The sequence below is a fragment of the Sinocyclocheilus rhinocerous genome, unplaced genomic scaffold (genome assembly GCF_001515625.1).
Source record: "Sinocyclocheilus rhinocerous isolate Xijiao unplaced genomic scaffold, SAMN03320098_v1.1 scaffold1538, whole genome shotgun sequence".
NCBI lineage: Eukaryota > Metazoa > Chordata > Actinopteri > Cypriniformes > Cyprinidae > Sinocyclocheilus > Sinocyclocheilus rhinocerous.
In genome coordinates, this window is record NW_015661872.1 from 830,169 (window position 1) to 849,621 (window position 19,453).

Consider the following 19,453-nt stretch of genomic DNA (forward strand, 5'->3'; position numbering starts at 1 on the left):
TGCTGGGGACTATTTTCAGGTGCTGCGTAATATCATTGCGCCTGCTGCACCCATGGCGCCTGCCAATGACGTAATAGCCCCTCGATTTCCGGTTTTGTTTTGTAGAAAACATGGAAACATCAAAGACGCTTTAATATGTTGTGCGTTTTAATAGACCGGTGACGACCGCACAGAGTAGCATTATAACAGAACTTTCAAATGTATCTAGTATGATAAAACAGTGCTGCTTTTTTTTCCCCACATACGCACGACCGGAAGGAGCGGAAGCGGTCGACTGTGGCATAATAAAAGCTCCGCTGCTTTCGAGCTGTGTGTCACGCTCGTCTCTCATTAGCAATTGCTTCAGCAGCCTCGTTTCGCTTCGACGGCTTTCAGCCTCACCCTGCTTCATACTACGACGTTAATAAATCTTTAATACATTAGCTCATCCATGAACATGATTTCTGCCCGAGTCCCATCGGATTGCTTCGGCTGTGGGGATGAAGACGACAACTCCCATGATTCCACACCCAGTCACGGCGTCATCTAACTACGCCTTTGTTTCTTTGTTTGTTTTGAATACGTGCCCTCTAGTGGAAAAAATTACATATTGTGCCTTTAACGTTAACATTTTTAAAATTTTGTGGAAAATTCATGGATGTAAAGAAATTAATCTCTTTCCACCAATAGACTATACATTTATACAGCTGGGTGGGTACAAATACATGGGGCTTGGTCTGCATAAATGTAGTACAATGATACACCAACATATTATATGCAAGGGTGTTTTTTTTTTTAAGACACATAGATCATGTACAGAAATTGTTGAACATACAATCAACATCTTTACTATTAACTCAATAATTATTAAAGTACCGACCTGAACCTTCTGAAGCAAACACATGCATTTCTTCCTGATGTCTTCATAAGGACACCGTTTGGAGAGCATGAGGACATGAGTCAGGAGAGCGCTGAGATCACTGGACAGACTGTCATTCATGGCTGGGGGAGAGGAGGACTGCGGGTCCGGTATCGGCCCCATGGTCTCTATTATCTTCATCACCTCCTGGTGAATGAGCTCCATCGCTGCGTGTCTGGAGCTGGAGTCTCGACTGCCCAGCGCATCCCACCTTCCCGCAGCATCTCTCACATCCATCACTGTTAACAGTCTACTATTCTTCAGTTATACACCTGAATGACTGAGCCATGCATAAGACAAAAATGTGTGCCAATTATTAATATAGCTAAAATAATCCTAAACCAATCATCTCTGCTTCAAGCTGGCAAAGGAATTCTGCAAATCCCTCCAAAAATGTTCCATATTATCCTGCTAGTATAAACAGACTTGCAAGTGCATGTCTTAGCAGGCATTATACGAATGATGTGTATTTATAATGTTCTGAATGCTATAACAAACAAAAGTTGTTAGGGTTTTTGTTTTCCGTTGTTTAAACAGTAGAACTGACACATTTTCAAATGTCTAGGGAAATAATTCTCCATAGCTTTTGCTATAAAACTGGTTATTTTACCAAAGAAACTGAGTATGATATTATACAGTAGGCACATTCTAAAAAACCGTTGAATGACGTTCTCAAGTTCTGTTATTAGCCATCAAGCATATCCCTCAAAGGTTACACAATTAATAAAGTCACAGGTATGGTCAGTAATTATTAAGCGCGTTCTATTTTTTTTAAAAATGTGCAAAATATGTCAGAAAAAAATACTTACTAAATTCACATTCTCTCTAGTCGTCCCCACTGCCGTTGAATGAAACCTTCCTGCGCTCTGGCTCTTCAGTCGATTTCAGTCCTTTGCACAGCGGCTTGAGTTAACAATTGATTGACAGTTACCACAGTCCAATAGTGTTCTACAAAAAAAGCTGATGGGCGGAAATATGCTCACGGCGCACCAATCAACGATTAGAAAGGCGTTCCTGTCAGGCCGCGCCTCCCAATGCAAATAAAAAGGGAATTGTAGTTCAGACGCTCGTTAATATCAACGTTCTCTTGGCGGCACAAATACTACGCAGAACTACAAATACCAATAGCCACAAAAAACATTGGTAACTGCAGGGGCACCGCCACCACTTGTTTATCTCAAAACCCTTATGATTAATGCAAAGCTTTCACCAGATATTCAGCTATATGATTCAAAGGAAATATGTGATCTAATCTCTAAAACAGAATAGCTTTGACTATGCCACCTCTTACTGTTTTACAAATATGAGCAATGGCCCTCTTCTTTGTTTCAAAGTTCCTCTGTATTATTATATGAAGGCATCCTCAATAAAAATAGAACTGGATGACAAGTAGAATATGTTTGTTGTCAACATGACTAATTCAGAAATAACTGGAAAGATAAGTTTAAATTTGTGGTTTTATTATTATTTTTATTTAATAACCTAGACCTTGAGGTTGTGCCTGGGGCAGTAGAATTCCAGCATTGCCAACTCACTTTATTGCTGAAAGTATGTCATCTATCTATCTATCTATCTATCTATCATTTCAATTTAAGTGTGCTTTATTGGCATGACAAAAACTATACATTTATATTGCCAAAGCAGATGCAGCTGGGCTGCTTACAAATAGTGCACATATCTATCTATCTATCTATCTATCTATCTTATTTGAATATATATTGAAGAAGCTGTGGTCATAGTGTGCATGCGGAACTTACGCCCACTGAGGGCGGTAAAAGAAGAGGGAAATTTGAAACTGGGCGGCGCTGTCGGCTACAGCTGTTAACAGGACACTTTCAGCTAATTCACCCGATGAATAGGCTGCATCATTTAGTCTTTCATGTGTATCGAAGAGACTAATTCATAATGGATCACTTCAGAGATCAGGTATAGATGCTTTATGCTAAATATCTTTATTGCGGTTGTTATTATTCTTAGCGATGTTTACATTGCTGTATCACAGTCGTTAGCCTTATTAGCTTATTCACATTTTGTACGTAACGTTAGCAGCCTAGAGAACAAGTTTTGGGTTCGTAAAACGTTTATTTAGCCTAGAAAGTACGTTAGCTGTCTAGGTTTCGACACACAGCCATTTAATTAATTATCCAGGAAATGTATCTTGACTTTAAAGTGTTACAATATATTTTTATACAACAATGTGGCTAACTTGCTTTTTCGTTAGTGAGTTTTGCTGTTTTCTGACTGCATTGTATTATTTAACAGCCATTTTTTCCTCTAAAGACGATGACTCGGTATATATAACTGTATTATTATCGTTCGCTCATCCAAAGTGTTGGTTTTCGCAATAAAAATGAATAATCTGTTCATTTTTGCTTTCTGGATTACAGAGTCTAAATCTGGACTCTCCATCTAAACAGAGTTATGTTGGCAGTTTTTACCAACCTCCAGAGAAGCTGTCAAGACCTCTGTACATGAACACAGCCACACATCCACAGGAAAGAAAGAGCTCAGGTGTGCAGGACATCAGCCCACAGCTTTATCAAACAGTGCCTGATGCTGGAAGCAGAGGTGAATTGAGTTATTAGATGCCGAGGACCATATTATGTAACCAAATATATAAAACCAAATGTAAATGTTTCCTGTGTTTGAACAGCAGTGATAGCAGCCCTGAAAACACTGCAGGAGAAGATGCGACGCTTGAAGCTGGAGAGAGTTCAGGCAGAGAGGAACGTCCAGCATTTCTCTAAGACTGTTCGACATCAGGCGGATGCTTCTGCACAGAGAGAACTGGATCACAGCACACAAGAGAATCACTCTACACAGAGGAAAGGTAAAAGTGTTCCACAACAGGTTTTGGTCTGTTTAAATAATAATTGGAAAGTCCAGTACTGTATTAAATTAGAGTGTACAAAGTTGTCTCTGTTTCTCTTCTTCCCTTCAGAGCTGGTTTCCAAACTTCATTCCACAGAAACACGCTGCTCTCTGCTGGAAAAACAGCTCGACTACATGAGGAAAATGGTGGAGTGTGCAAAGAGAGAGAGAATCACTCACACAGACAGACAGGTGAGCAAACAGACAAAAGCAAAAGAGGTTGTGCACTATATTCCAAGAGCTTAAACATTTAGTAAATTCTCATATGAAAAGATACAGCTTGTGTACAAACTCAAGAGCTTTTGAGCTTTCAAAGCCTCTCTTATTCTCTCTCTGTTTCTCCTTTTCTCTGTTCTGATTGGTTTTTAGGACTCCGTGTGTAGGGAAAGCACACATACAGACCCACAAATGCAGACACAGCTCAACAAATTGGAAAGACTGGAAAAAGAGTATCTAAAACTCACCAGTACACAGTCTATAGCTGAGGTACAAACATATGATATGCACATTGGCTAACCACCTGGGCTACATGCACTCAGGTAATTTGGGAGGGAAAAAAATCCACATGGACACAGTTTTCTTTTTTCAATCTGTTGTGGTGTCTTTCATCTACAGAGGAAGATTGAGCTCTTAGAACAGAAACTTTTAGAGGAGCAACATGAACGCAAAATTGTGCAGGAGAAAGCAGAGGAGGTAAAACAAAAAAAGAGGCAGAATTGCAAACATATTTTCAAAAAATAGATTTATAAATCATGTCAACTTTCCCCATAGAAAAAAATAGCTTTTATTAAAAAGCCATTTTTTTTAAATTTATGCATTCATGCCGTCTCATTGCTTTTCTTGGCATCAGTTGCAGCGAGAACTTAAAAACAATCTCCTCTCCCTTTCTGCTGTGACTCAACCTAAAGGCAAGAAAAAGAAGAAAGAAAAGGCCTCTTGCAAGGTAAAAAACAATGCTCTGCAGTAATGTATAGTGAGCACAAGGTGGCAGTATATTTACAGAACAGAATACTACAGATGTATTCTGCATTGAGTTGTGTTAATATTTTCTTCTTTCATATTATGTCAGAAGCCCTCCTCAGTGAAGGTGGAGGTGCCTCCCACTCCAAAGGCTAAACGCCTCACGTTTGTGGCTGGAACAGTCAGTATGACCTCACCCCGACACATAACTTGATTATTATTTACATTTATACATGGTTATTATTACACAAAAGTGGCAGTAAATACATTTATGGTGTTACAAAATATTTTTTCCCCCCAAATATTTATTTATATTCTATTGATTCTATTCATCAAAGAATCCTGAAAAAAGAAACACAATTTCCACAAAAATATTAAGCAGCAACTGTTCAGTATTTATGATAATAATAAATGTTATCTTGAGCGGTTTTCTCTCTCTCTCAGGCAACCAGTCCCAGTCACTCAGTCAATGCCAATGTTCAGAGTGTTTTGCACCTGATGAAGCACAGAAACCCACAGCTGTGTGAGAGAGTCAGCGCACTGCAGAAGTCTGTTTCTGAGAACCAGCGCAGACCTCCGTCCTCCCCCAGCACAGCAGCTTCCACACTGGGCAGCCTTTCTGATCTTCTGCTCGCCCTTCAGGATGAGCTGGGACAGATGAGCTTGCGAGTTACACTATCTTAACCATCAAGACTAGTTTTTGTAATGCATTGACAGGGACAGTAGGATACAATGTAAACATTGTGTGTGTGTGACAGGGAACACCAGGAGCTGGTCAAGCAGATAGACGAGACCTCTAAACAAGAGCTTCATGACGATCTGGAGCGAGAGCTGGACTGTTTGGTCAAGAGAATGGAGGAGAAAGCAGCTCAAATCTCCAAACTGCGCAAGCATCAGCAAACAGTACGTTTGTACTTTGTTACAGCTGAAGTTACACATTACAGTTTCAACCGTTTTTTTTAGTTTGTAATAGTATTTAAATAAAAACATCCTACAGAAAACACTGATGTATATCAAGCTGTTTTTGCTCCTGTAGGTTCAGAAACTCTCCCAGTCATCTCATAGCCCCAGGCTAAAGCAGCAGAAGCATCATAGGGCCGCCAGTGTAGAGCGCAAAACCAGGGCACAGAGTGGGGTACAACCACTGCCACCGTCCCCTGTCAAAGCCTCGGCCAGCACGGAACAGAAACAGAGCAGGAGCAGTCAAGAGTCCCTGAGGCTCCTCAGAGAGACACAGAAACTGTGCTCTAGCCTCCGCAGACAGGACATTGCATGGGAGACATAGTTACATTGTCCTGAAACACACATCCGGGGCTTAGAAGAGTTATAGCACCTCAAGAGAACACTGGAATGATACCTGAAATTTGCCCTCAGAAGATCAGAAAACACTGACTCATCTGATTTTACTCCAAAAACCTATATATCTCTGAATGACTCTGAGATTTTTAATTGCTTTTTATTTCTGTTAATATTTTTTTTTGAATATTTTGTAAATAAAATATCTACATATATTTATAGTACAGACCAACTTGGCTTCTTATTTATCTGTAGTCTAAACTTTGATCACTTTTCACCATCCAATGGATAGAATTAAGTCCTGTCATACAATCACTAAATAATGAAAAAAGGCCTGTTTGTAAGACTTTTTATTTATTTCACCTATTCCAAGTGTGAGAAAGTAACACCCGGAAAGGTAGTGATGGTGACGAAAAACGTGAGGGAAAAAAAAGTGTTCTTGCAGCATCAGCTTTTGTGTGGTTTCTTATGCGATTTACAATCAGCTGACACACAGTTTCCTACACAGTTTCCACAACAAAATGATCCCATTCTCCGATATCTGATCTTGTTACAACCACAAGTGACGACGGTCACCAGGTTTACACCTTGAAAAACCACAAATATGAAAAAATATAAAAGAGAGGAGAGCAGATGGCAAAAATGAACAAAAGCATTCTACATGTAACCAGGCAGAAAAGAAAAGACCGTTTTGTTCATACGGTCTTATTGGATTATGCTTTGTGACACAGTACAGATTAAATCAGTATTGCATAAACTCTTGAATACAGGAAGTACTGGCAAACACAATGTAATATCATTGATTCTTGGTGCTCACAATCCATGATTATGATATCGGCATGTTGACTGGTTATTACAGTGCATCATGCAAAATGTCTTTGTAATACTGCATTTCTCTTAAATGATTCATGACCTTTATAGTCATCTTTTCAGTAGTGTGATACGAGGGAAAACATTGAATCCCAACACATGCACATCCTGTCCAGAGAAGAAACCTAGGCATTTGATGCAAAGTAAGCAAGAATAGAGCTGACCCTCAGGGTGAGCGCATATCCTGTTAGTTAAACATTACAGTGTGTGTGTGTTTTAAGGATTGTTTTCTAGGACACAGGGACATTGAAATAGATTAAATATAGTCCAGGGATTAAAAGACATTTTAATGAGAATTCTCACTGGACTTATGTAAACTTTTGTTATTTCAAGGCTCTTTATTCTCAATAATAAGAGTTTCTCCACCTCGATATTCCTAGAGTATATACAGAGAGAGAGAGTTAATGTTTTGTGTGTAAAATAACTAAATACAATTATATACTGGACAATTATATCACCTCTAGCAGCTTTTAAAAAGAATTGCCAAAAGCATCACTAAAAACCTTTACACTGAAAAAAAAAACAATCCTTATATTCTGCGAACTGTCGCCTATGGAAGCCCATTTCCACTTCAGACGAGATATAAAGTAACAATTGTGAAAAATGCCACTTTGCCAGATTTAATGGTGCATCTGGAGATATAAAGTCACAAGTAACTATTTATTTAACTCTTGCGGTGGGAATGAACCTCGATGGTGGCCGAAATTATATATGGTACCGTAAAAGTGTCAGTCACAAAGGTTTCTTAAAGAAAAAGACAACATAAAACAACACCCACAACCGTTTTACAATATTCAAACTTTAATTAATTAATCACATTTCCAACCTAATTGCGAATGCAGATCCGAAACGAGAGAAAACACAAGAACAAAAGAAAGAGTTCCAGAGAAATAAAACCAACATAATAGAGCATAAAACAATTAAGGCAACAGCAAGCGTCTTCTAAGTGACAAGAGTGTATGTGGGGCATGTGCATGTTTATGTGAAGCAATAAAAAAAAAAATGCACGACTGGACAATGGGCCAAAGGTAATTACAGTCATTAAAAAAAAACAAAAAAAAAACATTAAATTCAGTTAAATCTTAGCAATTAGATAACAAAATGGTGGCACAAGCAAGATGCTATACTCCATGTATCTCTCATTATCCACTCACAACTTCAATAAACCAAAGCTTCACTCTAAAACATTCAAGTCCCTTTGAGTGCAAGTCTTCATGACAATAGTAATCTTCATCGTCTAATCTTAAATAATTAAGGCACTTCATCTTCAAAAGGTGCAGCAAGGAATGCAACACTAGCTCAGAGCGATGACAGAATATGGCACTGTTATGGCTGTTTCTGTGGAAATCTGATGCATGCATGCACACAAACATAAAGGCATAAGAAATCAAGGCCACAGACTACTTGAAGTTAGGTTGAATTCTCTGAGTGTGAGGATTTTGAGCCGTTTACCTTCTCAAACATTAGCATCCTTCACTGAGCTCTGAATATGGAATTAAAACAGACAGTTCACCCGAAAATGTAGCATGTCCTTTACAGCCCTTTGCATGCACAGCTAAAATCCATGTGCAACTAAGTGGAATCTTTGGATGTAGCCTGATGCTAAACAGACAATACTGTGATGAGTTGTGTAATTGTGTTTTATGTTCATTATTGAAAAAGAATACACAATCGAAACACCGTGCATTCTGAACTTTTCTTAAGTAAACAGTGTTTTTAATTTGGCAAAGCTGAAGCGAAATGGCAAACAATAGGATTTCATTTGACTACACTATAGGCACGATGAAGCTTGTGAAGCATCATAGCAGCTTTTCAGTGACTCATGCTAAAATAGACACCGTTGGCATTTAAGCACTGTGATACGACAATGGACAAGCAATTAGAGTGGTTCAACAAAGAAAGTGAGGCCTTAACAGTCATCTTCAGAGAAACATGCTGGGAATGAAACACTTTGACATTAGGATGTCAACAAAGCAGATGAAAACGAAAGCATGCACCAAACAAAACAATTCATTTCTGCCATTACAAAATCTGCAACCCAAATAACGCAAATCACTTCCCAAGCCAATGACATTCTGACTCGCAGAGGAAGTTATTAGCTGCAAGCTAATCAAGATTATTACATTTCAAATTTCATAACACAGGAATGAAGGGGGAAAAAAATATACAGGCCCTCGGCCTATAAACGTGCCAACACACTACTCAGACAAATGATTTTATGAACAGAGTACCAAACGAAATACACTCAGCAAGGCAGGAATTAGGCGTAGTGTAGGTCAATTCTGCATTTGAATCAAATCTACCCAAAATCAGTAACTAGATTTCAAAAAATCAAACCCAAGCATTAAATTATGAGACTGACTTAGCTCTATTCTAAGACTGCATCAAAATCTTCAGATAATTGTAGCAACAGAAAAACAAAATGACAGAATAAGCAAAACATATCCTGAATGCACTTTTCTAGGGCATATTTCAGTTCTCTTTAGGGTATTTATCACAAAGGCTGCTAAAAAATATCAGGATCAAATTACAAGCCTGTTTTAATCACCCTGAAGTATTACACCTCAGTTTAAGACATTTTAGTGCCTTATATTTAACGATATTGATTCAGTTTATGGTCAAAGAGGTCTGATTATGTACAAATATCAATGTTTTTGAAAGGGAGTGCTAGCATCCAACCAACGTTTCTGCGCTAGCAAAAAAATAAACCTCCAGAACTGAGAGCTTTTAGGAACCATGACACATTATCCAACAAATGAATTAACTTTTAATTATCTACTCTGTATAATATAGCAATCAGTCCAGCCGGCAGACACTAGATCTACATCATCGAAACAAGCACGCATGCGTGTCTATAAACACACTGACATACAGTCACACTTACACAGAGCCTGGCCTCGACGGAGGCCCAACACAAACACATTCACACTTTTAAGGCTCACTTTTAAGGCAGCAAGCCACTGCCTCCACCTAAAAAGGCACTTTGACTCAACTGTCAATCATTCTGAATGGGATCATGGATCCTCCACTCTCATAGTGCCTCATTCTATTCGCATGTCCGGCAGAATCTACTAATTCTAATGAAGACTCATTTCGGCTGTTAGTAGAACTGGATTGGCTGAGCTTTTATTGTTTCAAATCCACATAAACTCCCAAAAGTATAACTTAAGATATGCTGGCAAGTCCCCCAGAATGACAGGATGCTAACTATGGGAATATAATGCATCTCTGATATTACCCAGCACTCCACTGACATATTTGGGGGAGAAAAAAGAAGCGAGATGCCGGTTTTAACTAGTTTTGAGAACTGATGTCTACTGGTTCTCTAACTGTAGATGGTTAACAGTGAGGGACTAAGCTGGGGAATGTAATTTATTGCAACATTTTGGCTCTCTTGGTTGGCGCAAGTAAGAGGAATGGCCAAAAAAGGGGGGGGGGGGGGGTTAAGATCACACACCACACACGGACAGATACAACCCAAAGGACTATGTGATGAAAATTCAAAACAAATTTGAAATGAATGGGAAAAACTTTGTTCATTCAGTCTTGAACTATATAGATATATTTCTGAACATGGTGATGATGAAGGACTTGGTGGAATATTGAAAACCATCAGTCATGGCAACTATATAAAATACTGTTCTAGTAAAGTTACCTGAAATTAACACTGGAAGTTGGGAATAATGCATATTTACTCTGTGTTGGGTGTATTTGTGTTAATGAACTCGAGTGCTTGTGAGAGCTCTAACGTTAACAAACCAAAGCTCAAGTCACAGAAATTAAATGTCAAATATGAGGTTAAACATGGGAAATTACAAGAGTATTTAAAAATCTGTGAGTACAATGTGTCTGTCTCTCTTTTTTGGGTCGGACTGTGGGTTTTGTGGTGCCGTGTGGTGCCTCCAGGTAGCAGTGTGTTACAGGGTGTGGTAGTTGCGATCCTTGGATTTGCAGAACTTGTAAAGGAAAAAGATGACAGCTTGAAGGCCAAGGACTAACACAATTCCACCGATGAAGCTGGCGGCATCAAATGTGGATGATTTGGATGGAGAAGGAGCAGGAGTAGGAGACGCAGACGTGACATCTGTGGAAAGGCCAAATTTTCAGTGAAACTTAAAAGCATAAAGGAAGTGTTTCATTCTTTCAGAGAGCTGTACTTACTTGTGACGGTGCTGTTTTGAGTCGGAACAACTGCTGTGGTGGGGGCTGTTGTGGTAGCTAAGCAGAAAAAAGTGCTGTTCAGAATAATTTTTCTACCTCAGCAATAAACAGTAAAAAAGCAGACACATCAAATTGTATAGCCTGTTCTGTGTTATGAACGGATGCAGGTACATTTTTATATTTTATGGCTCTTTATTTATATTTTATGGTTGATAAAATATTGGCATTGGGCTTTGCAATTGGCAATGGGCTTTAAATTACGTAGGTATGCGTTCTGAGGTGTGTATGAATGCAAAGGAGATGAATCTGGATGGCCGTACCATTGATGGTAGCGTTTGCGGTGGGGCTCACTGACGGGGCCGGGGTCGGCTCTGCAGTTCAGAGAAAATGCACATATTAAACCCACATCATCCCAACATACAATTGGCCATGTCATATTTGCAACTTGCAACTTTATTTTTTTGCAGTTGATGAGTGTAAAAATGATCTTAAGATAGTAGGACACGACGTACCTGTGCAGTTCATACTGATGCAGCCGACTGTTTGGTTCTCAGCACTGCCGTTAACACACTTTGGAGTATCTGAAATGTAGTGAAAATAAAACTATTTATACATCAATCTAAGGAGAGAAAAAACAACAACAACACAAGACCAAACAAAGTCACTGTGCATTTGAAATGCAAAAAAAAAAAAAAAAGTACTCAAACATGATTATCTAAATCTTGATGGATTGACTGAAATAATGTAGCTGCACTGATTGAAGATTTCACAAGTTGGCATTTTTTACCTTACATACCATCAGATAAAGAATAAAATCACAAACACTTCCTGGACTCATAAAGAGGTTATGACCCAGAAATAAGTGGATGAACTGACAGTATGCCATATTGACATAAGAAAGAGATAAAGAGAAAGAGGAGGAGGAAACAAGGAAGATTTTCCAGAAACCTCTGTGTCACCATCAGCTGGTTTCCATTTAGAGTATCCTCCCTTCACACATGAATAGCATTGTGTGCAAATACGACAGACAGCTCAGAAATTCCTACTGATAGCAATAATTAAATTTTTACGCATTGTTTCGTAATCCACTTTACCGACACTGTTGTCTTCCTCATGTTTGTCATTGACTTAAGTTCAGAAAGCCTCGAGAGTCACAACAGTCTAATTCACTAACTGTGCGTACACACATATGTGCTTAAATTCTTGTCACACAGAAAACATATACACCAATTAGTTTATGCTTTTAATTATTTGGAAATTAAATACTTTACAATTATAGGAAAAAAGCAGAATGTAGAACTTCAAATCACGTAAAATAAATAAATCTCAGTATCTATGGAATATGTTAAGTTCGTTAAAAATAGTTAAAAATATATATATATTATATACATTTTCATAAATCAAATAACTATGTTCTCAATGTTTGAGAAATAACGTAGTCTAGGCCTGTATAAAAGATATTTGGCTGTTGCTACAACTTGTGTTGTTTTGTGACTCCTTCTCTTTCAATACGAGTGTCCTGAACCGTGACAGGCTTTGAGTATTTTGTGTCAAAAGTAAACTGAGCCCCACGAAAACATCTTAACAGGTGGGTTAAACTATAGATCCGTGTATGGAAGTACATTGTGTTCTTTATGGCCTCAAAACAGCCAACACTGAGAAAGAAATGTCACATGCTTTTGTGAAAGGTACAACTCTCATGTTGAAATTCCATACTATGACAACACCAAGATGTTTTCAATTCCTTGCTTTCTGAATAAGTGCTTCACTTGCAAAAATGACCATGCATTCCACACTGCTTCTCAGCCCTCAGCAGTTTGTACAGACAGCAAAACAAATTCAGTTACCCAGTCTCAAGTAATGATTGAAGGGAAATGCATACATGTTCATTACTTTAAAAGGACTGAACAAGCACTCTGGAGCAATCAGATGAATGAATATGATGTCAACCGGCCTGCTTTTACTGGTTTTCACAGATTAGACCACAAAAACTGCCACTGAGATTCTATTCTTAAAAGAACAGAGAGAACATCTGTGCCTCTGTCTCAGTACACGTAAGCCAAAGCGAAGCACCATATACATTTTCTGGTTTCTTTATCAAAATAATAAAGAATAAGAATACATATAGTGCCACAAATCTGTAAGAAAAGCACTACATACATATTCTAAACAGGTGTGAGATTTTGGTCAGAAGTTTACATACATGCTATCAAGTTATGATTACATCAGATAAGGTTAGCAAACAAGTCTAATATCTAATGCAACTGATGTATTTGTTGCGCAAACATTGTACCTTCCAGGTCATCTCACCTTCCTCCTACACCCACAAAGAGCCATACGTCAATAATTCACATGAGCGCATTTACAGCTTATGTCACAACACGATGATTTAGCCTGAACATTGTTTTAAACAGGCCATGAAAACCATAGCTTTGTAGAAACACCCTCAAAACGAATCAAAAAGTCCCGTCCTAAAAACAGATTACCAGCATTTACCCCATATTTTGTACCTAGACACAATAAGAAACTCAAAACTATTCGCAAACCTATTTCTAATAATCTAAACACTCTGAAACATTTTAACCTGATTATACTAGTCTGCACTACAGCAGGAAAGACCCAGATATTTCCAGTAAGTTGTTTCATTGAATCAGTGTAAACCGATCGCGTCATCTCTGGGGAGCTGATAGCACAATGCTAACGCTACTGGCTTTGTTATAGGGGGAGGTGCGGTTACAGACACTATACCTGCTCAGGCCCGTCAGACCACTTCTCCTTACTGTCAAGCTCTCATACTTAGAGAAACAATACAGACTCTCTGAATGTGGAGAATGACAGCTGATGTTTAATTTAAGATTGAGAACAAAGCCTGTGAAAGTGCAAAGGAAGTGGTTTATAACTGTATTGTGGTAGACAGTTTAATATAAATGATCTGCTTCACTATTAACCAGAGGACAGATTTCAAAATAAATAAAAAGTTATTAAATAAAAATAAATAAACGACACAAAAACAAACAACAAGCTTACATGCTAATTACATTCTAACTATTAAAACAGAAATGTTTTAACGCTTCAGTGATACAAAACTATGAATCACGCTTTGTCAATTTATACACCTAGGTTTTGTTTTGGCCCTATATCTATTGCATGTCAAGTAGCACAACAATTTCATATATATTAAATTGTATATTGACTAGCAATTTTGCTGTGGTGCCCGGGAGCAATTGGGGGTTTGGTGGCTTGCACATTCTTTATTTATTTATTTCCTTATTTACCCACTGCCACCGCCATTTTGTCATAAATGACTGTGCAGAGTGTGCTGTCAAGCTGAGTGTGGGTATTGAGTGTGTAAGAGAGTATTGAGTGTGGAACAGTGTGCCACTCCCCCCACCTACATTTCCTGCTGGTACAGAGAATCGAACCCACAATCTTTGGGTTATAAGTCAAACTCTCTAACCATTAGGCCACAACTGCCATGTACCCTAGTGTACATGTATCAAGCACTCTTGTTTGCAGTATTCTGCTTCCTTAAGTTATGCTTCAGCTTCAGCTTCTGGTCTGCCTTAACCACCTGCAGAGTGTTCTGATAACGCTGCTCTGATCTGGCTGCATCAAGATAATCGGCACTCAGCTTGACACCACGCTACACACAGTCATTCACGACAAAATGGCAATGGGCAGTTGCAGCCTGACTTGTAACCTGTAGGTTGTGGGTTCGATTCTCAGTACCAACAGGAATTGTAGGAGTTCCACCCTCAATACTGAGCAAGGCACCGAACCAAAATGGCTGCAAATGGCCGCCCACTGCTCTGAGGGTGTGTTTTTATAGTATGTGTGTGTTCCGTGTATGGGTAAACATACTTGGCCTACAAGACACATTGTCACTTAAGTAAGTAAAGTAAAGTAAATAAATAAATAAAAAGTGATCCAACAGTGCCAGAAAAGGTTATTAAGTTCTGTTAAAACTTATATGCTTATTTGCAGCCCTGTAAAGATATTTTGCATCACATGTGGACCCGGTAAACGTTATACTTTTTTTCCTTTTTTTTAAAATATTTGGCACATTTGCTGTCTGACTTCAGTGCAATGACTTTATGCTGGGCCAAAGTGAAAACCTGATCTGATTTTTTGATGCACCTAAACTCAAAATGATTAAAAGTTTAAGATCACCTATGTCTTAAAACTAAATTTTATTTTATTTAAAACAATATAAGAAAGATATTTCATTATTCATTCATTCATTCATGCTGTAATTTGAATTTTCCACTCCTTTCACCCATGATACGGCTACTTTCTTTCTGCTTGCTTACTCTCCCGTTTTTTTTTTTCCTTAAGAGCCTCGAGCACCATAGCAACAGTGTGTGTGTTTTATTAGTATGTTTACTCCCCCTGATTCATTTCACGTCATCCATTAGCAAAGAGGCATGGAGAAGGACTCCAGGGATAAAAGGGCAGTTACTTCAGGCTCACACTGACCGAAGCCAGCATTAAGCACTGAATGAACCGCCAAACACATAAACCCTGGTTTACAATCTCATCTATTATCTGTACACCACATTAGGAATGCTTTAGACAGTTACAGGATCTGTGTTTTGAATCAACAATGTGCAGACCAATGCTAATCATCTGAGATGATTTGGTAGAAAATCCATAATTATAATCTGGGAACAGGAAAACTAAAGGTTATGCTTTTCATTTTCTCTTTATGTAATGGGGAAATACAACTGGATAGCAAACAAAACTGGATATCAACACCACTGAAGCAAAAACAAAGCTATATATTCACAAAAAAAAAAAAAAAAATCACATGCTGCTGGAAGGCCAAATCCATTTACCATTAATGAAATGAGTACTATGCTAAAACAGATAATTCACTGTGACTAATAAGTCAGGTGAAGCATGTGTGCATCATACCAAATAGATCAAAATGTTGGCTTGGAAAAATATAGAAAAAGATTAACAGAAATGTTTCAAGTGTGCTTAAGCAAGCTTCATATATATATGAAGTTGATTGTTGTCATATGAGCCAGTTGACTGTTGTCATATGAGCTTTGAATTTGACATGGAGGAGGGACTGACCTGAGCAATTCATCCATTGGCAGTGAGTCACATTTCCACATGCTTCACAAGATGTCAATGAACCACAGTCTTCATCTGCAAAAGAAACCACGCATTAAATAGCATGCCTAAAAAATGATGAGATTTCCATCAAGCATGTCATATTCAAGCAACACATTGGCATTTTAATACAGGTTTCTTGTGTTGTTGACCTAGATTTGTTGCCAGAGTATGTGTCAGTGTTATCTCTTGGCCTTTAAACCTAAAAACAAGGCACACTGAGAAACCACAAAATATTAGTAACACATTCTCCAAGTCTCTAGCTGAAACATACCGGAGCTAGGGCTGGGTATCGTTAACATTTTTTCGATATCGATACCGATACCGATACCTTGACTTCGATACCGGTTCCTGAACGATACTTTTTTCGATACCAATTTTATGAAATCAATTTTAACAAGATTACATTATCTAACAAAAAAACTTTGGTTTTATTTTTCAGCTTGTTGATGTTTATACAAACTCAAACGGAACTCCACACAGCTCCCGCGCTACTCTCCATTGGAAATTAATGACCGGTCTGTCGCTTGTCGTTTGTCGGAGATAGTGGAAAGCCGGCTTGAAACGCCGTGGAAACGCCAGTACGGTGAGGATCGTTTTCATTTTAGAACATAAACGCACCAGTGTAAATGTAGCCTTACATCTAAGGGGGCTGGGACGCATTCACACTACAGCCTCACGTGTGCGCCACTCTCTGGGTGTGTTCGACTTGACGCGGACCGACTGTGCAGACCGATCGGTGTATTACAGTACCACGAGAGCTAAAGAGAGCAGACTGCTCCGTGCGCTTTCGAATCACTCTCGCGGATGATCAATCTGCGCCGCACCTCTAGTCGAACACACCGGCTAGTGCTGCAGGCTTATTGGCTCACTGACGCTGATGAGATTAACCCCTTAGGTATCGAAATTTGGTACCGAACGACGAGACGTTTTTCGATACTCGATGGTATCGAGGCAATTCGGTCGGTGCCTAAAAAGTATCGAACTCGATACCCAGCCCTAACCGGAGCCATACCCACTTTATGCCAACCTAAAATCTTTTCTGCTAGTGAATTGACACATTTAATCTTAAATTGTGTAGATGTGGAGTAACAGAAAAACTGGCAAGAGGACCAATGAGTCTTGTGACCAAATGAACATGATCTGATCTGATCACACACAAACCAAGGTCATTTAAAAACATTGTGACAGGTTTAAAGCTGATGTGAGATGGAAGTGACGGCAGATTCCCCCCCCTCCCTGTATACATCTCCAGAGAGACGGCAGATTTTTCCCCCCACATTGTGAGTGTAATGAATCACAAAAGAAAGCCCTGTAAAGCCTTGTCGTTTTCACCAAAGGTCCAGTTATGACATTTCGATTAAACATTACAAGGTCAAAATTGCTCACAATAAGATTAATAACATGCATTAAATAGATAAAGAATGAATTTGATTTTCATGCTGGGCCCAAAATGGTTGCGTAAGTAGGCAGCCCAGTAGATTTTAAGACACAGCCCAAGTGCCTAGTGCCTTTGCCCCAACAGAGAGAGAAAGAGAGAGAAAGAGAGAGAGAGAGAGAGAGAGAGAGCGAGAGAGAGTTCTCTGGTTTATTTTACAGCCCAACATGTGATTCTCTGGATAAATATAGATCTTCACAACGCAGTATATCTCAATGGAAGCAAAGCCACAAGACAACAAAATAGAAACCTATATGTATTGGATTACATAACAGCGGCAAACCAGCGATCATTGTGAGACACACGATAAGTGGTTAATTATTTCAGACAGGTTTTTTTAAAAAACGGTACAGTTTGAGTTCAGTATTGGGCAATATCTAAAACACATATGGTAAATCTGAATCACGAAAAAAATCGTAGCGAGGCCAAAGTGCATCACCCGCGTTTAACAATATGTTATTAAAACTAAGGTTGGGAATCAATAACCAGTTCTTTCGAATGATTCATTCAAAAACACCGGCAAAGAAGGTTTTAGTTCTCGATCCTTCCTTCGCTGGTACACTGTAAAAAATGACTGTGAATTTAACGGTAAAAGACTGTAAAAATGCTACAGTAAAATCCTGTTAAATGGTTAACGGTAAATTCCCCTACTATATACGGTGAAAAACTGTATTGGACATTACATGTATTGGACATTAATTTTACGGTAGTATACCGTTTTTGAAAGTGAAAAAGACCGTTTAATTTACAGTGAATAACTGTAAATTGACATTCCCAGAATTCCCTGCGTTATATTTCAAATTTGATGTTTTTTTGTTGAAATAACTATGTTTCTTTTTTGTTTTTTCTTATCAGTTTTGTATATTAGCGTTGTGCGTTACACCTAATGTTGTTCAGTTAATGTTTATTGCATTATTTCAGTTTCATGTGTGTTACCATGATGGTGTTTGGTGTTTGTGTGAATGACACTGTGCACCTTCTATATATGTTATTATTTAAAAGCTGCTTGTGATAGGCTTTGATTCATCGTGTGACTTTCTCATCACCACCTGCATTTGGTGGTTATCAGTGTATTACAAAGGTACAAAACAGATTTTAGTACTTCAATAGGTTGGTATATAATAACATTTTATCAGTTAATGAAATTACGGTATTTAACTGTAAATTTAAGTTACAACCGTAAAACCTAAAACGTTGCTACCATATTTTTTACGGTAAAATTCCGGCAACCACAGCTGCCGGTTTTCTACCGTAAATTTTACGGAATTTTTTTTACAGTGTATGGACGAAACCAATTCAAGACCAAATGCCTCTTAAGAATCAGGTATTTTTGTTGAATCAAACACATGGGCTGTGTTCGAAATGGCATACTTGCTTACTGTTTACTGTATTATGTTAATGCTATATTGCCCAATTGAACTCATTTCATAATTGATTAACTTTACATATTGGACAGAACTGAATCAACACTGAGCTGTCTTTAACTGAACAATGCTATTTTTGGCAGTTACACTAATTGGAAAAAGTGATATATTCTAGTTACACTAAGTGCAAATAATGATAAATTCTGTTTAGCCTACACTAAACAGCATTTTCTTTAGCAACAGGCATGTAAATAATAGTTAGGTGGCAGATATTTATACTCAGTGTTGGGGAGTAACTAGTTACATGTAACGGCGTTATGTAATTTAATTACAAAATAAATGTAACTGTAATCAGTTACAGTTACTAAGAAAAAATGTGTAATTAAATTACAGTTACTTATGAAAATGTTAACGATTACAAAGGGGATTACATTTGAATATTTACACACATCCACATACAGATTTAATTGATTTATT

General features: G+C 38.2%; 3 protein-coding genes across 4 annotated transcripts in view; 1 reads left to right on the forward strand and 2 right to left on the reverse strand.

Moving 5' to 3' along the window:
- The window catches only part of LOC107726620 (sestrin-1-like), a 50,189-nt gene extending 48,399 nt beyond the window's left edge, over window positions 1-1,790 (reverse strand). The window contains exons 1-2 of the mRNA XM_016536265.1: window positions 1,708-1,790; window positions 860-1,178 (exon numbers count right to left, since the gene is read on the reverse strand). Of these exons, the coding sequence (XP_016391751.1) occupies window positions 860-1,135 (276 nt within the window). The 5' untranslated portion in view covers window positions 1,136-1,178; window positions 1,708-1,790. The remainder of the gene's footprint in view (window positions 1-859; window positions 1,179-1,707) is intronic.
- An 891-nt stretch (window positions 1,791-2,681) lies between these two features.
- Window positions 2,682-6,182, forward strand: LOC107726623 (centrosomal protein cep57l1-like). 2 transcript variants are annotated; one of them, XM_016536278.1, is made up of 11 exons: window positions 2,682-2,824; window positions 3,286-3,466; window positions 3,552-3,728; window positions 3,840-3,961; window positions 4,139-4,255; window positions 4,385-4,462; window positions 4,620-4,712; window positions 4,842-4,910; window positions 5,174-5,394; window positions 5,488-5,632; window positions 5,766-6,182. In XM_016536278.1, the coding sequence occupies exons 1-11, from the start codon at window positions 2,804-2,806 to the stop codon at window positions 6,012-6,014; spliced, it is 1,473 nt and encodes a 490-aa protein (XP_016391764.1). In that variant the 5' UTR covers window positions 2,682-2,803; the 3' UTR covers window positions 6,015-6,182. The 2 variants fall into 2 exon arrangements, with proteins under 2 accessions (XP_016391764.1, XP_016391763.1); XM_016536277.1 differs by having other exon boundaries at window positions 4,839-4,910; window positions 5,766-6,181.
- A 1,496-nt stretch (window positions 6,183-7,678) lies between these two features.
- Window positions 7,679-19,453, reverse strand: part of LOC107726625 (sialomucin core protein 24-like) — a 16,460-nt gene continuing 4,685 nt past the window's right edge. The window contains exons 2-6 of the mRNA XM_016536279.1: window positions 16,136-16,210; window positions 11,569-11,637; window positions 11,377-11,427; window positions 11,057-11,113; window positions 7,679-10,979 (exon numbers count right to left, since the gene is read on the reverse strand). Of these exons, the coding sequence (XP_016391765.1) occupies window positions 10,813-10,979; window positions 11,057-11,113; window positions 11,377-11,427; window positions 11,569-11,637; window positions 16,136-16,210 (419 nt within the window). The 3' untranslated portion in view covers window positions 7,679-10,812. The remainder of the gene's footprint in view (window positions 10,980-11,056; window positions 11,114-11,376; window positions 11,428-11,568; window positions 11,638-16,135; window positions 16,211-19,453) is intronic.